This window comes from Papilio machaon, chromosome 18 (assembly GCF_912999745.1).
Source record: "Papilio machaon chromosome 18, ilPapMach1.1, whole genome shotgun sequence".
NCBI lineage: Eukaryota > Metazoa > Arthropoda > Insecta > Lepidoptera > Papilionidae > Papilio > Papilio machaon.
The window spans coordinates 2,375,247-2,394,864 of NC_060003.1; the positions used below are offsets into that span (position 1 = coordinate 2,375,247).

Genomic DNA, 19,618 nt, shown 5'->3' on the forward strand with positions numbered 1-19,618 from the left:
TTGCCGAGCGAAAAAAATGTTTAAACAAACAAAAACAAACAGATAATCAGAATGAAGCAATCTTAAAGGAAGCAATTTTACAAGAGTATAACAAATATATATCTATAGCTACCTATATATTCGAAAAAAAAAGAAGTGATTTTTCGTTTAGATAATGGGTTGCGTCGGTGGCAAAATAAATAAAAAAAATACTTATAAAAATGGGACCACACTGAAATTACACAGTTACAAACATAATAATCATTCAATTTAGTCACTAATGGTATAAAATTAACATGCATTAAAACGGCAGTCCGTCTTATTCTTTTGTTTTTAATAGCTCTTAATTTTTAGTCTGTAACACTTTTATTATCTTTTTAATTCCAAATAAACTTTTTGCTACTTACCGCGAAATGGCTCGAGTTGATCACAATAATAATTAATTTACATTTGCATCGTATTATCTAAAAATCCATCTCTAGATACAAAGAAACCGACGGACGCAAACACGAGTAAAAACGTTTAGTGAACTATTTTATTCACACCATTGTATCACAGATAAAAAATGAGCAATAGATACCGCCATTATATGCGGCCAGTTTTATTGTTCGAAACTAATAATTGATTGAATTCGATTTTAATTGATAATTGAATTTTCATATAAATTTTTTTAATGTCTCAAATTGATGTGCGACGGCTGGAAGAATAATTCTAATTAAAAAAATATGTCTTACATACTTATACATTTGCCTCATATAAGATAGAGTATTTTTTGAAATATTGGAACCATTTTGAATAATTTCTACATACAAAAAAGCTATATTAAGTAACTATGCAAAGCTACGTTTATGTTTTACAGGTTATCTTTAACGTGTAATATTTAAATTACTGTCCCGACCAGAACAGGTAGTTTATATGGTGCTAAAATATGCAAAAATCATTACCACCACGCCTGGAAATCTAACTTGTATATAATTTGGTCCCGTTTAAAAGCGAAAAGAAGTCCTGTGGCGCTCAATAATCAATATTATATTGAAAAATATCATAAAATCAAAAATCGATTTCTTAACAAATTATTTAAATAGTGTTTCCGATTTATTTATACTAATGTTTTAAAGCGTAAAGATTGAATAAGCTCCGAAACTACTGAACCGATGTGAAAAAAATTGGGAAAATACAATATTCCGGGTTACATAGATTATATTTATTACTACATTTTTTAATTCCACGCGGACGAAGTCGCGGGCAACTATTACCGGTTAATAAATACAATCAAAGCTATAAAATTTGTCTATATTTTTGTCGTGACCAGAAAAGCCAGCTTTTAGTGCCTTTGCCACTTAGTGGCTAGCTAACAACCGTTACTTCTACAGACGTATTGTGTACTATTTCCACTGGTGCGGACGGGCCGGCCGTGCGGCTAGCTGTAGTGGAAAATGGGTTATCATGTTATTGTTTAAATAAATCACATTCATATAAAAAATAAGTAGGCAATAAAAGTATTTATAACAACAAGGATTACAAGTTTAATTGTGAAAGTTATATTTATGATCTGTAAACATTGTCGATGACAAGGTGTAGTTTGAAGGCGATATGTGGCAACCTCTTCCGCGTTTATTGAGGCCGGTTCACATAGTTCATCGGCAATTTTAATTGATTACTCTCTCACTGTGGACCGTTCTCACAAAGTACAAATAATAATATATTGCTATTTAGTACTACTTCATTATTGCTTAGGTCTCGTCTACGTAATAATATAATTTGCTGTACAAACATAATCTATATCTTTATATATCTAAATTTATCAGTCAGTTAGTCTCTCAGTAATTGGTCGTATTTATGTAAGGATCGGCTACTAAGAAAAAGTAACGAGTCAAGTTTATGTTGCGAAATTGAGGCGCCCTTGACGAGCATCAACCAGATTGGAGACATGACAAAAGAAAGCCGGGAAAAAAGTGCTCGCAACCAAAGAGTATGTATGCGTAGACGTATGTATGTTTCAAATATGTACCTAATATACGCTTGTAGGTACAGAGCTAGTTGATTTTTTTTACTAACTTCAACAATTTTTTAATGAAATTTATAAATGAATTTTTTTAAAAATTAAATTAAAGACAAATGAAAACAGCGTGGCTGCTTCAAACGAAGCTATAAGTTGACTTTTATTTTAACTTTTGCGAACATAAACTTGTAGATAACACTAATTAACATTAATTTCCTGTCCGATTAAACGTTTACGAAGTATGTTTAAAAAAACTCGCAAGTGTGAAGTAATTTTAATAAGATATTATTTAGTGTTTAATAATGAATAACTAATTACTAGTTTACTATAAAGCCAATATAAGCGGTAATAAAATAATTTTTTTTTAAGAGGAGTAAAAGAATACTAACAAAATAAAAATCGTCGAGACATCCACCCTTCGCTTTCGAGCCAAAGTCATACGGAATAAATTCTTAAATCCTTTTAATGTCATGTCTTTTATGTTAATGTCTTGTTGCCAATTTAGTATTTTCAACCGCTATCAGCGCCAAGGATACAATTGTTATACTCGTAGTTTGTTGACGTGACTGTTTTAGGTTAGAATAATTACTAGAATTTACATTGTATTGATATGATTTTAAAAGTACACCAGATATATAAATGTGAACGAAAATTATCTCACAATCATTTTGTATTTTCATCTGAAATATTTAGATATTTTAATGAAAAAACCAATTGTGTGTACAAAATCGGAAACAAACATCACTAACTATAAATTATTAACAGTATTTTATATTTTACTAGCTGACGCCCGCTGTTTAAGTCCGCACCGCGCGGACTTAAAAAAACGGTATTAGTAGCCTATGTGTTCTACCAGTCTTTACTCTACATCTATGCCAAATTTCATCGATATCCGTTGAACCGTTTCGGAGATACCTTAAAATAAATATCCATCCATCCATCTAAACATTCGTATCCATAATATAAGATTCGGAAATGTCATAACTTTGTGGAAACTATCATATTTTTGAAACGGTGTTATCATAACCAAAGTTGGTTTCAGCGATTAAAAAAAATTGATATAAACGTTGAATTGTACAATTTTTTACAATCTTTATATGTTGATACGTATATACGTATAGGGCGCAGCTTCCCCGCAGACCGGCGTCGCTCGATGTTCGTTTTGTGTCGCGAAGGTCGCCCGGTCTCCGTCTGTCTCGCCGCATCGGATATGTGTCACTATAACACTACGCATACGCTTCCCTGCGTACCTTCAGGTCTTGAATTCATTCCAAATATCGAACTAAGTCAATTAATCAACTCACTGAAATATACTTCGAACAAGTCTTTCACAATGATCTAAGTACATTAAATGTAAACCGACCCTTAGTGTAAATATCTTGTACTAAATCGAAACTAAGGGTCACCTTAACTCCGTAGATGTACTACGCATGAAACCTGATTGACCTTTAATGTAGCTGTAGAACGAATTCAGGCAATATAGCCTAATACGAACTAGTTAAAAGCTAGTTAATAGCATGGTGCAACAATATAATATTTAAAATAAAATACGGAAGTATTAAAAAAGAATCTTCGAGAAAATTTACTCTGTGCGAAAAAAACGATACGTACGTACGATTTAATGTTATATAACGAAATACGAAAAAACTTGCACTTAAATGGATGGATGTAAGGATATATTTTACTACGTAACTCCGGAACGACTGAACAGATTTAGAAAAAAGTTCAGCACAATCACAATTCAGCTGGAAATAAAACGTAGTCCGGGAGAATGCATCGGATACATACTACCCCTGAAAAAGTAAAGTTTTTTTTTAATTACAGACAAAGACGCGGGCAACAGCTAGTAGATAAATAAGTCGGATGGTGAACTACAGTTGGAGCGACTCGTGGGTCTACAATGCCTCGTCCTTCTCAGGTTCAAGGCGAGTAGGCGCGTAGTCGACACGAAAATTTCGTATCAAGGATTACGACCGGTTCGGCAATCAATTTAACATACTAATGGGGTAGTTTTAGTTACCAGTTTATACGACGATACATATAAATGATTAAAGTTTTTTTTTATTTTCATTTTATAACGTAACGTCTCAATGAAAGAAATATATTTGCTTGAAACAACTTCGAACTACACTTTTTTTTTATTCCTGACTGGATCAGGAAATTTAGTGAAGTCATGAAATATAAAACTAGTTATTCGCGCCCGGCATCGCCTGGGTAATTAATTTTGGCTCAATATTGTAATTTATTAATGGTGGAATTTTTACATCCCTTACATGCAAACAAAACATTTTCTCCTTATCATTGTTAGTACACAAATGTTGATGTAAACATTTCGATGTCAATTCCATGTGTTTGATTTGTGCATTCTACGACGCAATTTAAAACTGTGCCTACGTTAATTTAATGTAAACATTACGATATGATTGTACCTATACGCCTTGGTCTTGACTCAGTAAATATAAAATTGGACTCGATGTGATAACATATAAAATTGTAAATATTTATGACAAGGTATTTGCTTAAGAAGTACGTGATGTCATACGTGTGTAGAGATTAAAGCGTGTGTAGAGATTAAAGCAGCAAGCTGTCGTTTGTATGTAACTGTTCTCTTTCCTCTTCTCATTCCTTCATAAGAGAATTGGAATATAAAAGGGTAGAAAATTAAAATCACGACTTCAGAGTCAGCCATCAGCGAATGAAACGCAGAATAATTCAACATCACGCCAATCTTCTCTGATGTCGTGGTATTTCACCAGTCAAACCCATTCCGCAACAGATGTTGTTATAGACTGTTAAACTCTACTGGAGATTCTCGCAATTTTAACCAGATCGTCGAAAGGTTGCGGTAGGTCTACATACACTACGTCGAACCACTAACGACTTGTAGAAATAATAAAAAATCACGAAACAAGTTTTGTTCCATACCGGGATCTCCAAATGAGAACATAGTAAAAACTTGCAAGAACTCATTCAATTTGTTTCAGCTATCTCAATAAATTAAGTTCGAAATACGAATTTTCATTTGTTTGTTTGACGCATCTCCTTCTTTACCTTACGTACAGGTACAATGATAACTAAATAAATACAATTCGACCAAAATCCTACTGTGGTTTAATACCATTTTTATTAGGGTTGCCATTTAAAACATATTTAAGTACCAATTTAAATCACCAGACCGTAAACATAATGATATTTTGAAAGTCATTTTTTTTGTTTTTCTTTTATATTACAAGCGGTGGCAAGCGAACAAGCGGCCACATGAATTCGCCGAAATGGCGAAGCGACCGCTGACCATAGACATTGCAATTGCAGATGCGTTGCCTACCCTCAATCGACGAAGGAGGAGACGCCCAAAAAGAGAATTTTAAACCTTCCAACGCATCTCCTCCTCCATCAAATCCACCTCCCCTCCCATCCTTTCCTTATAAGAAAAGGGGTGAGAATAGAAAGAGGACTAAAATTAGGCCTCCAACACCATACTCATCAGACGAAATGCGGAATTACTTCCACTTCACGCCTGTCTTCTCTGTTGTTTGATAATAGCAATGGTTATTTTTTAACAAATCTATATATATATATATATATATATATATATATCTATATATATAAAAGAAAGTTGTGTTAGTTACACCATTTATAACTCAAGAACGGCTGAATCGATTTGACTGAAAATTGGTGGGCAGGTAGCTTAGAACCAGGAATAGGACATAGGATAATTTTTATCCTGTTTCCTTTTTTTTTTTTAATTCCGCGGGAACGAAGTCGCGGGCAAAAGCTAGTATTAATATAGAAGAAAATATAAAAGCTATGTTTTCTTTAGCGACAAATATGTCTTATATAACGAGACAATCTATCTCTACAAAATGACATTTCTTTTATCCTACCAGATTATTTAAATAATTTAATAATATTTATTTTAAACATTTCAACTGAGCTTAAAGCTAGTGCTAGGATAACAGTCGAATGGCGGATTCGAACCCACGACCACGGGTACTATTTTTGGAGAAAAATTTTCGTGGTTGCAGAAGGTGTAATATAGAGCATCCTTTGCACCCTTGTAAAATCATTTGTACCTATAAAAGAAGAGCAAATTTGTACTACCAAGATATACTTTATCAATTATTTTTTTACCAATAAATTAGATAAGCATATTATTTATATGCTTTATTAATTAATTATTTATTTTAATTACAATATTAATCGTATTGTCATCATCTGGCCTTATCCCGCTCATGTGGGGTCGGTACACAAGGTTTTATAAACCTCAAAGATTTTTCTTCATTTTTTACAGCCGGCCGCCTGCCTGTCACCACTGTACCACCTTTATATTCTTGACTAACTTCACTTCAATAGATAATAATATTCTTAATCGTACTATATTGCTATTAAATTAATATGAGCTACTAGCTTTTGCCCGAGACTTCGTCCGCGCGGATTTAATAAAAACTTAATAGCCTATGTGTTCTTTCCAACTACGTTCTATATGCCAAATTTCCTCGAGATCTGTTGAGACGTTCTCGAGATACCTTCTAACAAACATCCAATCATCAATACGTACATATAAACATTTGCATTTTATAATATTAGTAAGATTTAATCCGACCTGTCAAACCTGTTAATTCCCCAATTATTCTTTATGTTGACGGATCATAAAGATATTGAATTTATCATCAAACCAATTGGCAATTAAAGTTTAATTAGATACTAAGTAAACGGAAATGTTAAATTTAAGTGAACTGGATTTTATATCTTTACATATTCCATTTTACGTTGCTTTATTCGTAACAAACAAAGTACTTTAATAAAATAAAAAAAATAAACTGAATCAAACTCGATAATAGACTTTAGTAGTAGACTTACGTTACTCTAGCCTGTAATGTAGAATGGAAAATAATACTAAATTTCGTTCCAATTGTAAGTTTCATTTTTTACCATAGACAAAGTGACAAAATTTTCCTTTCCAAATTCCAATATAATAACAATAATGAAACACTAACAACTCTTTTTTATAATAACCATTTACTTTATCACATGGTTTTAACAAAATAACTGAAAAAATAATGGCGGCGTATGATTGAAGTTTCTCTGTTTAAATAATTTAGGAGTTGGATACAAATGAAGTATATGAGTTATTCTCACTGGTTATTAAAAACAAAGATAACTGAATTGATTCACCTTTACATTGACAAAAATAGACAGCCTGAATAAATTATGTGGGAAGCCCGTATTAACTAAATAAAAGTCAAAACAATAATGTTTCATCATGTATAAATTATTAAACTTATTATAAATATTCATATTTCCAAGAAAAATCGTTCAGACGCGTCGTCGCATATTTTATCAAGAAATCAAAGATAGCGGTAGACCACCCAATAATCCGACGAACCACCAAATAAGTAAAAAACAAAAATATTATGTTTGATAAACATTTGACCAGCTAAATTCATGAAAATGTCTATGGTTTCTTAACCTTATTTGAATAGATGTTTAAATCAAATCATCAATCTTTGGTTACTTTAAAAAAAAATACAGTCGAATTGATAACCTCCTTCTTTTTGAAGTCGGCTAAAAATAATCGAGTAAACGTACTAAAGAAACATTCATTCTAGTGTGTAAACTGTTAGCGCCTGAGTTATCCAAAACATTGGACATTTTGACGCGAAAACTGGGTGGCTTCCACAGCTGTTGAATAAACCCTTAAGCAGTGACCATTTTTGTGCAACACGATACTAAACAAACGATCCGATTTCATTTGGCTAAAATCATTTTCGACAATGGCACGCACCGCAACCAAAATAGCCAACGATAAAGAAACAAAAACTATACAATTTGCATTAGGATATTTAATCAAGGTATATTTGAATCGGTCATTTCAAAAACCACTTAAGTCAACATTTTTTCCAACATGCTTTTTTTACAGAAAATGGTTTTTCAAAGGTAGTTTATCAGTATTTTCCCATACGTGGTCACTCCTTCTTACCAAATGACCGTGATTTTGGAGTCATAAAAAAAAAAGTTCGGAAGCATGATCGTATCTACGTCCCAAGAGAATACATTGATTTGGTTTCGAACTCCAGCTCAACATTCACAGTTATAGAGCTAAAAACTGAAGATGTTTTAGAATATAAGAAATGGTGGCCAAATTTGTACAAAAAAAAATGTTTGTCAACTGAATCTTATGGAAAAAAAGTCCCAAAGGACCAGAAAAAGTCTTTTGCACCTTCGACATACATGAGTTTTTCATATGATTCAGATCGAAAAGGAACTATCATAGCCGAGGAATATATTGATGGATTGATTGAACATTCATTCTCATTATTGAAGAAAATAACAACTTCTGTTTCACTTCCATCAACGAAAGCCTATAATTTGAAAGTGCCCATCAATAAAAATAAAATAGACGATTTAAAACTAGTTCAAGATAGCATTCCGGAAGAGCATATGCCATTTTATAACAACATTTTTAGCTGGCCAACTGCAAATGTTGAAGATAATCCAGATGAGAATGATGGAGAATATGACTATGTACCATAAAGATATTAAAACATGACAAATTAATACATGTGAAATATTAATAAGATTATTTTTAAGTGTAATTCTTAATTACAAGCAATAAAAAATATGATTACTACAATTTTTTTGGTTAAATTATATACCACTAAACCTATTTCTCGCTAAAACAACATAAGTCAAGAACTGTTTATCAGGTTTTTTTCATTATTTCTATTAATAAAGCGAAAAGATTATACGCTATTTTAATTTTTTACCCCTCGAATACTAAATTAACCATAAAGAAGCTCTTCAAAACTCATTTGTTTGTGTATGAAACAGTTTTTATTGATTTCTGAAAAATTATAATTTTGTGACTTATGAGGTTTTTGAAATGACCGATTCATTTATGAATTACTCGACCGCAATTACGTTTTTCTTCAAAACTAATGCGGAAAGTCGTCTAGATAAGAAGCATACCTAGCCTAGACAGTTTGGTCGAAGAATTATCTTTATCTAACGGATAAAAAATCGTTGTCTCTGCTAAGTGATGCTTCTCATATATTTATGCTACTACTTTTTAACCTTTATTCTACTGTCTTCAATTGTTTCATGTCAGTCAGAGAAGTATTATGTAAAATGTAGACTGCTCTATTTCATGTGGTCACCACAATTAATTATCGACTTCCAAATCGAACCTTGTATGTGTCCAACATTTATATAATAATCATATTGTAAAAGAGAAGCCAGAAAGGGCAAAATCAAGATCTTCACTCACAAGACTATTCACCTGAGCTAGTATGCCGTATGATGATGTCTGCTTCGCTCTTTGCTCGATCTTACCTTTTTAATGTTCCAACATTTAACATCTTTGCCCGCAACTGCGATATATATTCTATCGAATAATAAATAGATCATAGTCTTTATAAGGATTGTAATACACTAAACGTATGCTGTAAGAGCACTGCAGTGCGTGCAACTATTTAACCGAAACGTTGAATATTCAACGTTTTTTTTTCAACTGTGTTAATATTCAAACGGTCGCTTACTCTACGCTTCAAGGTTAATTTTTTTTATGTCTTCAATATAATTAATAATAATTGCTTATCACGCCAATTAAAAAATCAGCCGCGACTAAAATGCGCGATGAATTGGAGAATGAATTGATTTTCACATTAAAATTAAATTAATTTTGGTGAATTTTTTACGAAGATTGGGAAATCAATACAAGAATCAATTTTTTTCATTCTGCCAAATTAAAAACAGTTCTTCAATGTAACCTACATAATATACCCTATACTAAAAGAGTCAGTGTTAATAAAATTATTTTTTAAATGGTGAATCCTAAAATTAAGCATTAAAAATATAATATTACATACATAACTATATGTACAGATAGCGTTGTCAGGCGTCCGGATAAAGCCGGACATAGGTAGGCTTTTTGATTACGTGTCCGGCCAAAATAAACGGTTTTCCGGCTTTTGTTAGGCTTTTTAAATTTCCCAAACGAGAGTGTACCTATTAATACTGAGACAAAACCCTAAATAATATCGGGTGTCCGACCTTTCTACCCAAATGTCCGGCCAAACTAGTCTGTCCGGCTAGTAAGTTTGGCGACCTGGCAACCCTATGTACAGAAAAAAGTGAACAAATACTGCTTCAGTATTCTTAAATAATGGGTAATATAACATAATTATGAAATGTTTTATACATTATCCATTTTTCAACTTAAATCTACTCGGGTGCCATAATGACGTAGTTGTCCATGCTTAATGGATTGAGAACACAGACGCCAACATATGGAAACTCATTCATTGCGATGTTTACCACGGAAAGACAAAATTATTTAACATTTTTAACTTTGTATTCCAATGTACAAATTCATTTTAAGTATCTTTAAGCTAAGATATTTTAATATTTTTTTAGCGTTTTTCACAATAGTCTAATTAATAGCATACAAGTCCAATAAAGTTGGTAAAAAACAAAGATATCATTGTGTTCAACAAAAAAATATAACAAATATTACGTTGATTGGAAAGAGACTTCAAATACATAAAAGAAAGAACATAGAACTTTTGATCCATTTAATAAAGATTTTTTGATTTATTTAATATTTTAAGTATATTAATCTGTTCCTTGTTTTTTATAACCTTACTTTTTATAGTTGTACAACAATATTAATACTGTTTCTTTTACAGACATCGATGGCGTCATTTTGTCGCGATCGTGAGACGTTTATTGCGTAGACTATTGTAGGTTTGTACGCAATAGCTCCCTCTCCCCTATTCCACCCTAATGTAACATACTTGATTACGAATATATGAATAAAGCTATCATACCTATCAAATCAACAAATAAAATAATTTAACTATTCAATCTCATCAATTGGATCTGAAGTAGACACAAATAATAATTACGTACGATTTTCAATTACCTTACACAATATTCGAATATCATAAAATATTCATCACTCGATGTCGAAACTCCGTTCACGCGGAATTTAAGAAAACTTAATTAGTAGCCTATACGTTCTTCCAGGCTATGTTCTACATCTATGCCAAATCTCAGCGAGATCTTTTGAGCCGTTTTCGAGATACCTTGTAACAAACATCCATCAATTCATATAAACTTTCGCATTTATAATATTAGTAAGGTAATTTCATAATGCCACATTACTTTCTTTCTTATTACATTTGAAACTTTTTGCTTTAAGGTTTCTGGGCTTAAAATATCGAGAGCTTAATAGTGGTAAATCAAAATCTGTTGCACGAAATGGCCGGCTCGGAAATACTACGACGTGGTGTGGAAGCAATACGACGTTTCGCTTAACGATTATACGTGCCGTAAGACTAATTTTGGTCCTCTACCCACACTTTTCTTGTAATTAGAGTTGGGAAGGGAAGGTGATAATGGACAGAGGAAAGGTTGCATAGGACAAGAATTTTTATCCTCTGCGCGTCCACTCCTCTGTACATTAGAGGTAAGCAACGCATCTGCAAATACGGATGTCTTTCCTTCGTTATTTTTGCGAAAGTTCGGTGGCTGCTGGTGTCCTCATTTGCCACCTTATACTAAAAAAAATAAAACGCTTCGCCAAAACTTTTCTATAAGCTTTCTTCTCTTTTATGGAACTCAATTTTTAGCTTTTTGGATTCCAAGCAGAAACTTAATCAGAAATTATGAATACAATCATTTATTTTAATTAACAATTATTGCTTTCTGTCCCTAATTTTTAGTAATAGACAATAGACGGTCACTGTTGCCATACCAACAGGAGCACCTGCGCTTGCGCATAGATAGCGAGAAGAGCCACTGTATATCATATTAATGCCGGCACTAAAGTTCATGGTACATAGCTCCGACGTTATATTACGATAAAAAATACTAATCGCACGTTTTCTTACTATCACGTTAGCGAGCCACCTAGTAGCCTAATGAATTAAAATTCCTAGGTTATTGCCCGACTGACAGGAGGGTAATGTTTCTCGCGGGTATCTAACTACCTTTGTATGAACTGCTTAATGAGGGCTTGACTGATTTTAAAGTGTGAGAAGTTTATTCTTTATACGATTCGATTCGTATTGTGCCGAGGTCGTGCTTTTGAATGTTTTTTTTTTTAACTAACCTGGTTACCTTTTATTGGAAAACAAAATTAATAGCTAGCTTTTGTCTTTTTCAATTAAACTAGACCAAAATTAAGATTTCTGTGTCTGTGGAGATCTTTTTATAAAAATGATTTACGGTATTTTTAATTTAGTAATGCGTAGTTCGCTTGTCGTATGTCGTTAACGATAAGCAGGTATGCGTGTGCCGTCATTAATAAAAAAGAGTCTCCGCTACGGAAACAGCACAAAACATATTTCAACTCTGTTTTTTTAACGAAAATAAAAGGGATGACCATATGTTTCATGTAACTCTTTTGTCAGTTGAAAACCACGTTTAAAATGCACTACTATTTTGGAATTAAATTTTATGTTATTATATTATTATAACCGTAATTTATTTATACAGATATGATAATAGGAGGAGGAGAGGAATTACTTTACACATTGTCAGCCGCATCACGTTTGTTCCAAAGGGCCTTCAATGAACGTTTAGGAAAGGTCAGGTGGTGTAAAACAGTTATTGTTTTACACAGGGTGTTGTGAACTTTAATTTAAACGATCCAACCGTAAATGCCAATAGTAGCTAGTGCTACGCTTCATCGGTTTACTTTACTTAATTGTTAGTCAACATCAACAAAAATAAGTTCATTTAACGTTATTTTATTTTATATACAGTAACCACATTTAAATCCGCCCACATCCGACTACGTTTCGATTAAAATATCCTTAACTGATCGTAAAAAAGTATAAAAAATAATTTAAGTAATTTACATAAAATTAAGGATGTAATCTTGTATTATTTTATTTCTAATTAACTTCATTAACACAGAAACTATACTAAAAACTTAATGAACATAATTTTAATTCATTTCCGAAAACACGCGATTCTAATGTAACTACGGACACAAGAAATGATTGAATAATTTATATTTTCCACAGGCAACGCTTTTTATATTTTATGCTTTGGATTGATTTGTGCCTGGCCACTTATAAACTCGGCGCAAATTGCGATGGAAAAATAATAAACAAAGATAGTTGAACATTTCTTTTAAAGTAGATTGTTACTGCAATATTCAGACGCTTCATTCATTAAAAATAAATAATCAGCACATAATTTTTATTTATGTAACACAAGTTATAATAACATTTTTTTAAATAGATACTTGACGATAAATATTCGTTAAACATAAGTATAATAATATATCATTTAAATATAAATAAAAAAATTAGAATTAATCAATCTTACCCAAAAGCTTTCGACGTAGTGTGAAAAAAGAAAAACAACCGGAAGAGACATGATTACCAAATTAAGTTCACAGCGAGAATGAATAAATGTTCAAGACTCGCTTTTTATTTATACACTTATTGTTTACTAACATCACATAGAAATTCCTTTATAAAGTCCGATAGGCGACTCGCCGGCGCGGAGACGTACGCGCTTAAGGTCCCCAGCGGTAGAGAAACGACTGGCAACTGAACGCGGCCCGCGATCGTAGCCCCTATATACCAATACTGCTTTGCTTGAAGCTGAACGCTTCATTTCACGCTCTACATCCACGGATTAATAGCTATGCATCTCGGATACCAGTCGGCCACTAAGGTGCATCGTATCTCTTAACAAGTCAGCCAATTCTGCCAACACAAGGCGTCAAAATTTATAAAAAAAACATGGTTTTAAAATATTTTGTGTTTAGGAGATAAACCTTGATATGATTTGTCAATGATTGCACCTTAACACCAACAATTTATAATGCTAAATATAGCATTATATCAAACTTGATAGTTCTCTAATGTGACAAGGTCATAATCTCTATCAAAGATGTATCACAATAGTTACAATTGACCTATTGAATATCCGATAAGGGCTCTTAGGTTAGCGAATCAAATATATAAACTGGTTCAAGGACGTTCCACTGATAGTGTCTGATACGTCATGCAACTGTTGGAAGATTATCGACTCCCGATTTATGTATACTTCGAGGCACGGAAATAGGACCTACAAATAAATAATGCACAGGCACTATGATTATATAATACTAGCTTTTACCCGCTACTCCGTCCGCGCGGAATAAAAAATAAAAACGGGATAAAAACTATCCTATGTCCGTTTCCTGGTTCTAAGCTACCTGTCCACCAATTTTCAGTAAAATCGATTCAGCCGTTCTTGAGTTATAAATAGTGTAAGTAACACGACTTTCTTTTATATATATATATATAGATTTGTAATAAAGACATGAAGGAATTCCTTTAGAAATTACGTGATTAAAAATGTTTTTTTTTTTTTGAATAAAGGCAACTAGGCTGAGGCTATGATTTTGATTTGATTAAACAAATATATCGCAATTACCCCAATTTTTTTGCATTAGATTAGTATTTTACAAACTCTCTTAGTTCATGTGCGTTTGTTCGTTCAAATTGTCACGTTGTACGACTGTAATTTAGGAAGGTGACAAGCTTATTAAATCTTGCACATGCGATTGCTTAGAAAAATGAGTGCCGTGCAGGTTGTATGGTTGTACTTTCGTGACTCTTGTTACAACCATGGTGTGTATGCGCAATGTCGCTATGAAATACATATAAGATAATATACGAATCAAATACGCAACGCTGTTATAATCTGTACAATTCCAATCGTATTTGTGCTAAGACGACATTTAGTTACGTACACTAAATCACGACAGATATAATGTCATTAAACTCGAAAAGAAAATAACGTAATAACAGTGTCTAGAAAAATATTAACTCACACAATAAATAAACGTTGTTAAGTGCTCGCAATAAAAATATAAGCTGATAAGTAACTATTAATGTGACATAACGTGATATTAATCAAACATTAAATCATCATTTTATGTTAATTTATAAATTGTATTTTATAACTAGGAAGTTTATTTGTTTTTTAATAGTTAGACTGTCACAGCAGATTTCCACTACCATTCCTCTCACTTGTACAATAACATTTCCCATGCGTCTCATTCTTCTTTAAATAATTGAATTAACGGCCGTTTAGTCTATTAAAAAATATATTAGCAATAAGATTTTATATTTAAATAAACTAACCTAAATTCTAAAAAACAAAAAACTTCACTGACCGTTTCAGAAAACAAAGATTTTAACTTTTTTAATTTAGTTAATAAATTACAATTTAAAACGATACGGCGAGTGAGATTCGAAATTTAAATAATTTACTTCCTGTGTCCACTACATGTGAACGTCTTTAACAGTGTTAGACGGCAGCAACAACAAGATCTGTTGCACGAATGGACCGGCTCGCCCGGTGCAATACCACACAGAAGACAGGCGTGAAGTGGGAGTAATTTAGCGTTTCGTCTGATGAGTGAGGCGGAGATGCATAGGAAGGGGAAATATTCTCTTTTTGTCCGTCTCCTCTCCGTCGATTATAGATAGGTAACGCATCTGTAATTGTGGATGTTTATGGGTAGCGGTCGCTTCAGGCGGCGAATTCAAATGGCCGCTTGCTCATTTGCCAACTTGTAATATTAAAAAAAAATTGTTTTGTGCCGATGAAATATGCCCTTTGACACTCGGGGAAGACGACGAATCGAATACCACCTCACTCGTCAAAATCAGTTCAGTCAGGCTGTAGGCCATCACAATAGACCATACATACTCAATACGAGTGAAAAACTGTCAGTCGGATAATTAAAATTGCGAAAGCTATATGTTTTTGGAACGAAGTTCCTTATCGCGCGTTGTGAAAGGGGGCTAGACGGAAAAAAATCTTACGAAAAGTTGTCACGACACTTTTTGCTATAGTAAGTATGTTAACGACGAATGAGCGCTACTTCACCATGGCAACGACGTGACAATATATAACGAAAATTCATAGAAATAAAATGTACTTCTTGTGAAGACTTAAGTTTTTTATTCATAGAATAAACATTGGTTCCTTCACTAATTAATCGAAAGGAATTTCGTTCCATCAGGGTGTCCCTTGACACCTCTCAAGTTTTTGGTATTTATATATGGGCAGTGAAAACTCACGTTCAATTCGTAAGAGTATGTCATATTATGTACTTCTAAATCATGTCTTGTCAATGACTCGCACATTTAGTAGTTGAGATAAAAAAACATTTTATAGAAATCTTCAATAAAAAACTTATTATTCTATTCTTAACCATAGTAACACCGACAATATATTTTACAATTATGCATCATGCTTGGTGATCTCAAGTATTTTGCGTAGTATCTAAAATACGTATTAAACGCGTTAAAGATACATAGAACTTAATTTTTATTTTTTGACATCCTCATCAGCTCAGCTCACTGTAAGTCCCCACTGAGGGTCTCGGAGCCTACCATAAGTTAGGGGCGGGTTAAATTCACACATATCTTTGAATTTCCTATTTTAAAGTTCAGTTCTTAGTTCCTTAGTTCATTTTCATATTTTAAAGTTAGAAAATTTCTTTAAATTGAGTAGGAACTTTATGCAACTGGTAAATCCACAAAGCGTCCGATGTAGACAGGTCTATTGATCGACGACATAGGCTAGACAGGGAGACAGTCGGGATAAGAAATGGACTCTTTAATAGATTTAAAATCTTCATTAACTTTTCTAACATCCATCCTATACAGAGTTAAAGATAATGTTATTAAAGTTTATTGAACTATGCACTAAGATAAAAACAGATTCATAAGTTTGTTAAGAGTAAAATTAAAAACACCTCGAACTGATCAAAATAATTTTTAATGTATTGCACATAGCTATAATCCCAAGTAAATGTGCTACGTAAACTTTTTTCCAAAAAAAAACTTTGCATTAATGTAATTTTAAATAATGCTGTTATTTTCTTGCTTTCCTAACATCAGCTTATTATCATTCAAGCAGGAGAGCTCAGTAACTTTTTGTACTTTAAGACGAAAAGTTTTAAATTCCAGAAGAACAAATCATAGATTTCGTATCACCATTATTCATCTGCACAGATCATGATGGCATGTCTATTTTTTATTTGCTAGTCATGCAGAAAGAAGTAGCCTATAAAATCCATGCTTACATCAGCTACCTTCCAGTCAAATTCCTGTCCAAATCATCCCAACTGTACCGGAACAAACGCGGATTTGAGACAGACAGAAATACAAAAATAAAATGGTTATTGTGAGAAAACTATAAAAGATAAATATATGCTATCGCGGACTTTTATTTAGCACATTTAAAGAGCTACAATTCGCCATACATCATTTTTATGTAGGTCTTATAGTTTAGCCTACGTAAGCGCTGAAAGCAAAAATGTCCCTAATTTTCGCAACAAATTTTGAAGCTATATTCAAAATCTTCTAGTCTTCTAGTTATTTAAAAAAAATGGGATCTGCAAGCACTTCCTTTCGATTAAAATAATTTTTATCAAAATCGGACCACCAGGGGCGGAGATTCGCGGTAACACACATAAAAAAAAAATACAGTCAAATTGATAACCTCCTTCTTTTTGAAGTCGGCTAAAAAGGGATTTTCGTTATAAACAACACAAACACATCTCATTGGCAAAATATGATTTATTTTTCAATGTTACATACAGACAATCCAATTTTATTAATTGTTTATATAGATTGTTTTGTTTCTTTTTAATGCCAGATTTTGTAGTTCAATGACCTAAGTCTTAGATAACAAGTAATCCTATGCGATATCGTATTCACACCCGTTTCATATGGTATCACACGATATGTCATATTCTTTGCATGTGTGTATGAAGTCAGCGCCATACATTACATAGGTAAAAGTTGTAAGGAATAATAATAATCATTAAATATTATAAACATTAACGCTGATTGTCTTTCAGCGCTCTTTTTTTGTATTTTATCTTCATTCCACGGATCTTGGAATGAAGATAAAAATATTCCTAGCGAAGAAAAAAGATTTATCCGAACGTGGCTGAATTGAAAGAAGATCCGAAAACTTTCCACTTTGTGTTTTTTTTAATAAAAGGCTAGATGCCTTTTATTTTAAAAAAATATCGAAGTAAACACCGTCGTACGTGTACGTTTAACGAGGTGTAAGTAACGTGCAAATCTACAAACTTGAACCTTGTAGGGCGACGACCGACAGCTATGAAATTTAAAAAAGCGCTTTGGCGGTGTACAACTTTAGCGATTTTTAATCATATTATGAATACAGTTCAAAATTAAGTAAAGTATTACACTTTAGTTAGGCTAAAACAGCAAAAACATCTTGCTATTTGCAATTGCCAGATTTTTCGATAAGATTTTGATTGATTAAGTTAGCTTTTTCAGATTGTTTATAAAGCTAAGTTGGTAAAAAAAAACATGAGGAAACATCTTAGTTGATGTGATGAATGGCATCTTGCAGAGCGTGTGCCAACGTGACATCTCTCAGGTTTACGTAACAGGCAACTTAATGATACGATGTTTGAGATCGACTTTACGACTAAGTTCAAAATACAAGATCAAGTCCGAGAATGATGCAAACCCGTTTCTTTTCTTATTTATAAATACTAACGTTTAGTTGTCCGTAATTGCAATATATTGTTAATTTGTAATAATTAAAAAGGTGATATCTATACATAAAATAGAGCGTCTGTACGTAATATCTAAAAAATCATATTTGGTACAAATAATGTATTTGTATTGCTGGTAATAACAGACCATTTATAAAACTTTTGTCTGTCTGTTAAATCTGGGAAGTCCTCATTTGTTCCAAGTAATTTCCGAAACGGCTGGGCCAATTTCCACGGCACAATAACGGGAAGGTACCTGATGCTTGCAGGAATATTATAGCCCACTTTTCTTTTAAATTATTCTGAGCTGAGGAAGTCGTGGCCGACCGCTAGTTTCTGAATTAAGTTTTTTCGTATATTTTCTTGGAGTTGCATTATATATTGCACTAAAGTCGATTGCGGAATCGAGCGATTGCAATTTACCTCAAATCATTCACAGTGATACCATTTTCACAAAATTATGGCATCAAAGTATAGTTCGAAATAGTGATAAGAAAAATGCCAGTGCCTACCGCTACCAGTTATGATCTAGGTAACCATACAGATATTATTGCAAAATTACACGCCTAGTTGGAAAAAAGAGCAATGTTTTATTAGGCAAAAATCATAGCTATCATTTTAAGCAATTATCACCATGGTTTTCATGGAGTGCATCAATTATATTTCCAAGATAAATTCACTCTTCATATGAGCTCGAAGAGAAGATTGTGGTTAAAACTGAAGATACCAATGACATTTCAGCAGGCGGTGCCTATCGACCCGGTTGCACTGCAATCTTGGATATGTCTGTCTGTTTTCTTCTTGTTCCTGATTTGTTTTGAGTAGAACAAGAAGAATCTGTTTGACGATTAAACTTTATTATAGAGATAATAATGTATTAAATAACTGTATTGAAAAAATTCATAATAATAAAAAATATAATAGCTAGTCTACTCTTATAATTAACTGTTGTTGTTTTCGACAACCCTCAAGAAATTGTGTCAATTTGACTTTGACATTGGCACATTGACATTTTTGGCCTCCAACCAAAATTATACAAAAAAAATGTTTTAATTTAAATTCAAAATTATATA

General features: G+C 32.7%; 1 protein-coding gene across 1 annotated transcript in view; it reads right to left on the bottom strand.

The window, feature by feature from the left end:
• Window positions 1–13,536, bottom strand: part of LOC106715493 (ecdysone 20-monooxygenase) — a 41,856-nt gene extending 28,320 nt beyond the window's left edge. The window contains exon 1 of the mRNA XM_045682109.1: window positions 13,322–13,536. Coding sequence (XP_045538065.1) covers window positions 13,322–13,372 — 51 coding nt within the window. The 5' untranslated portion in view covers window positions 13,373–13,536. The remainder of the gene's footprint in view (window positions 1–13,321) is intronic.
• Between the last annotated feature and the right edge of the window lie 6,082 nt (window positions 13,537–19,618).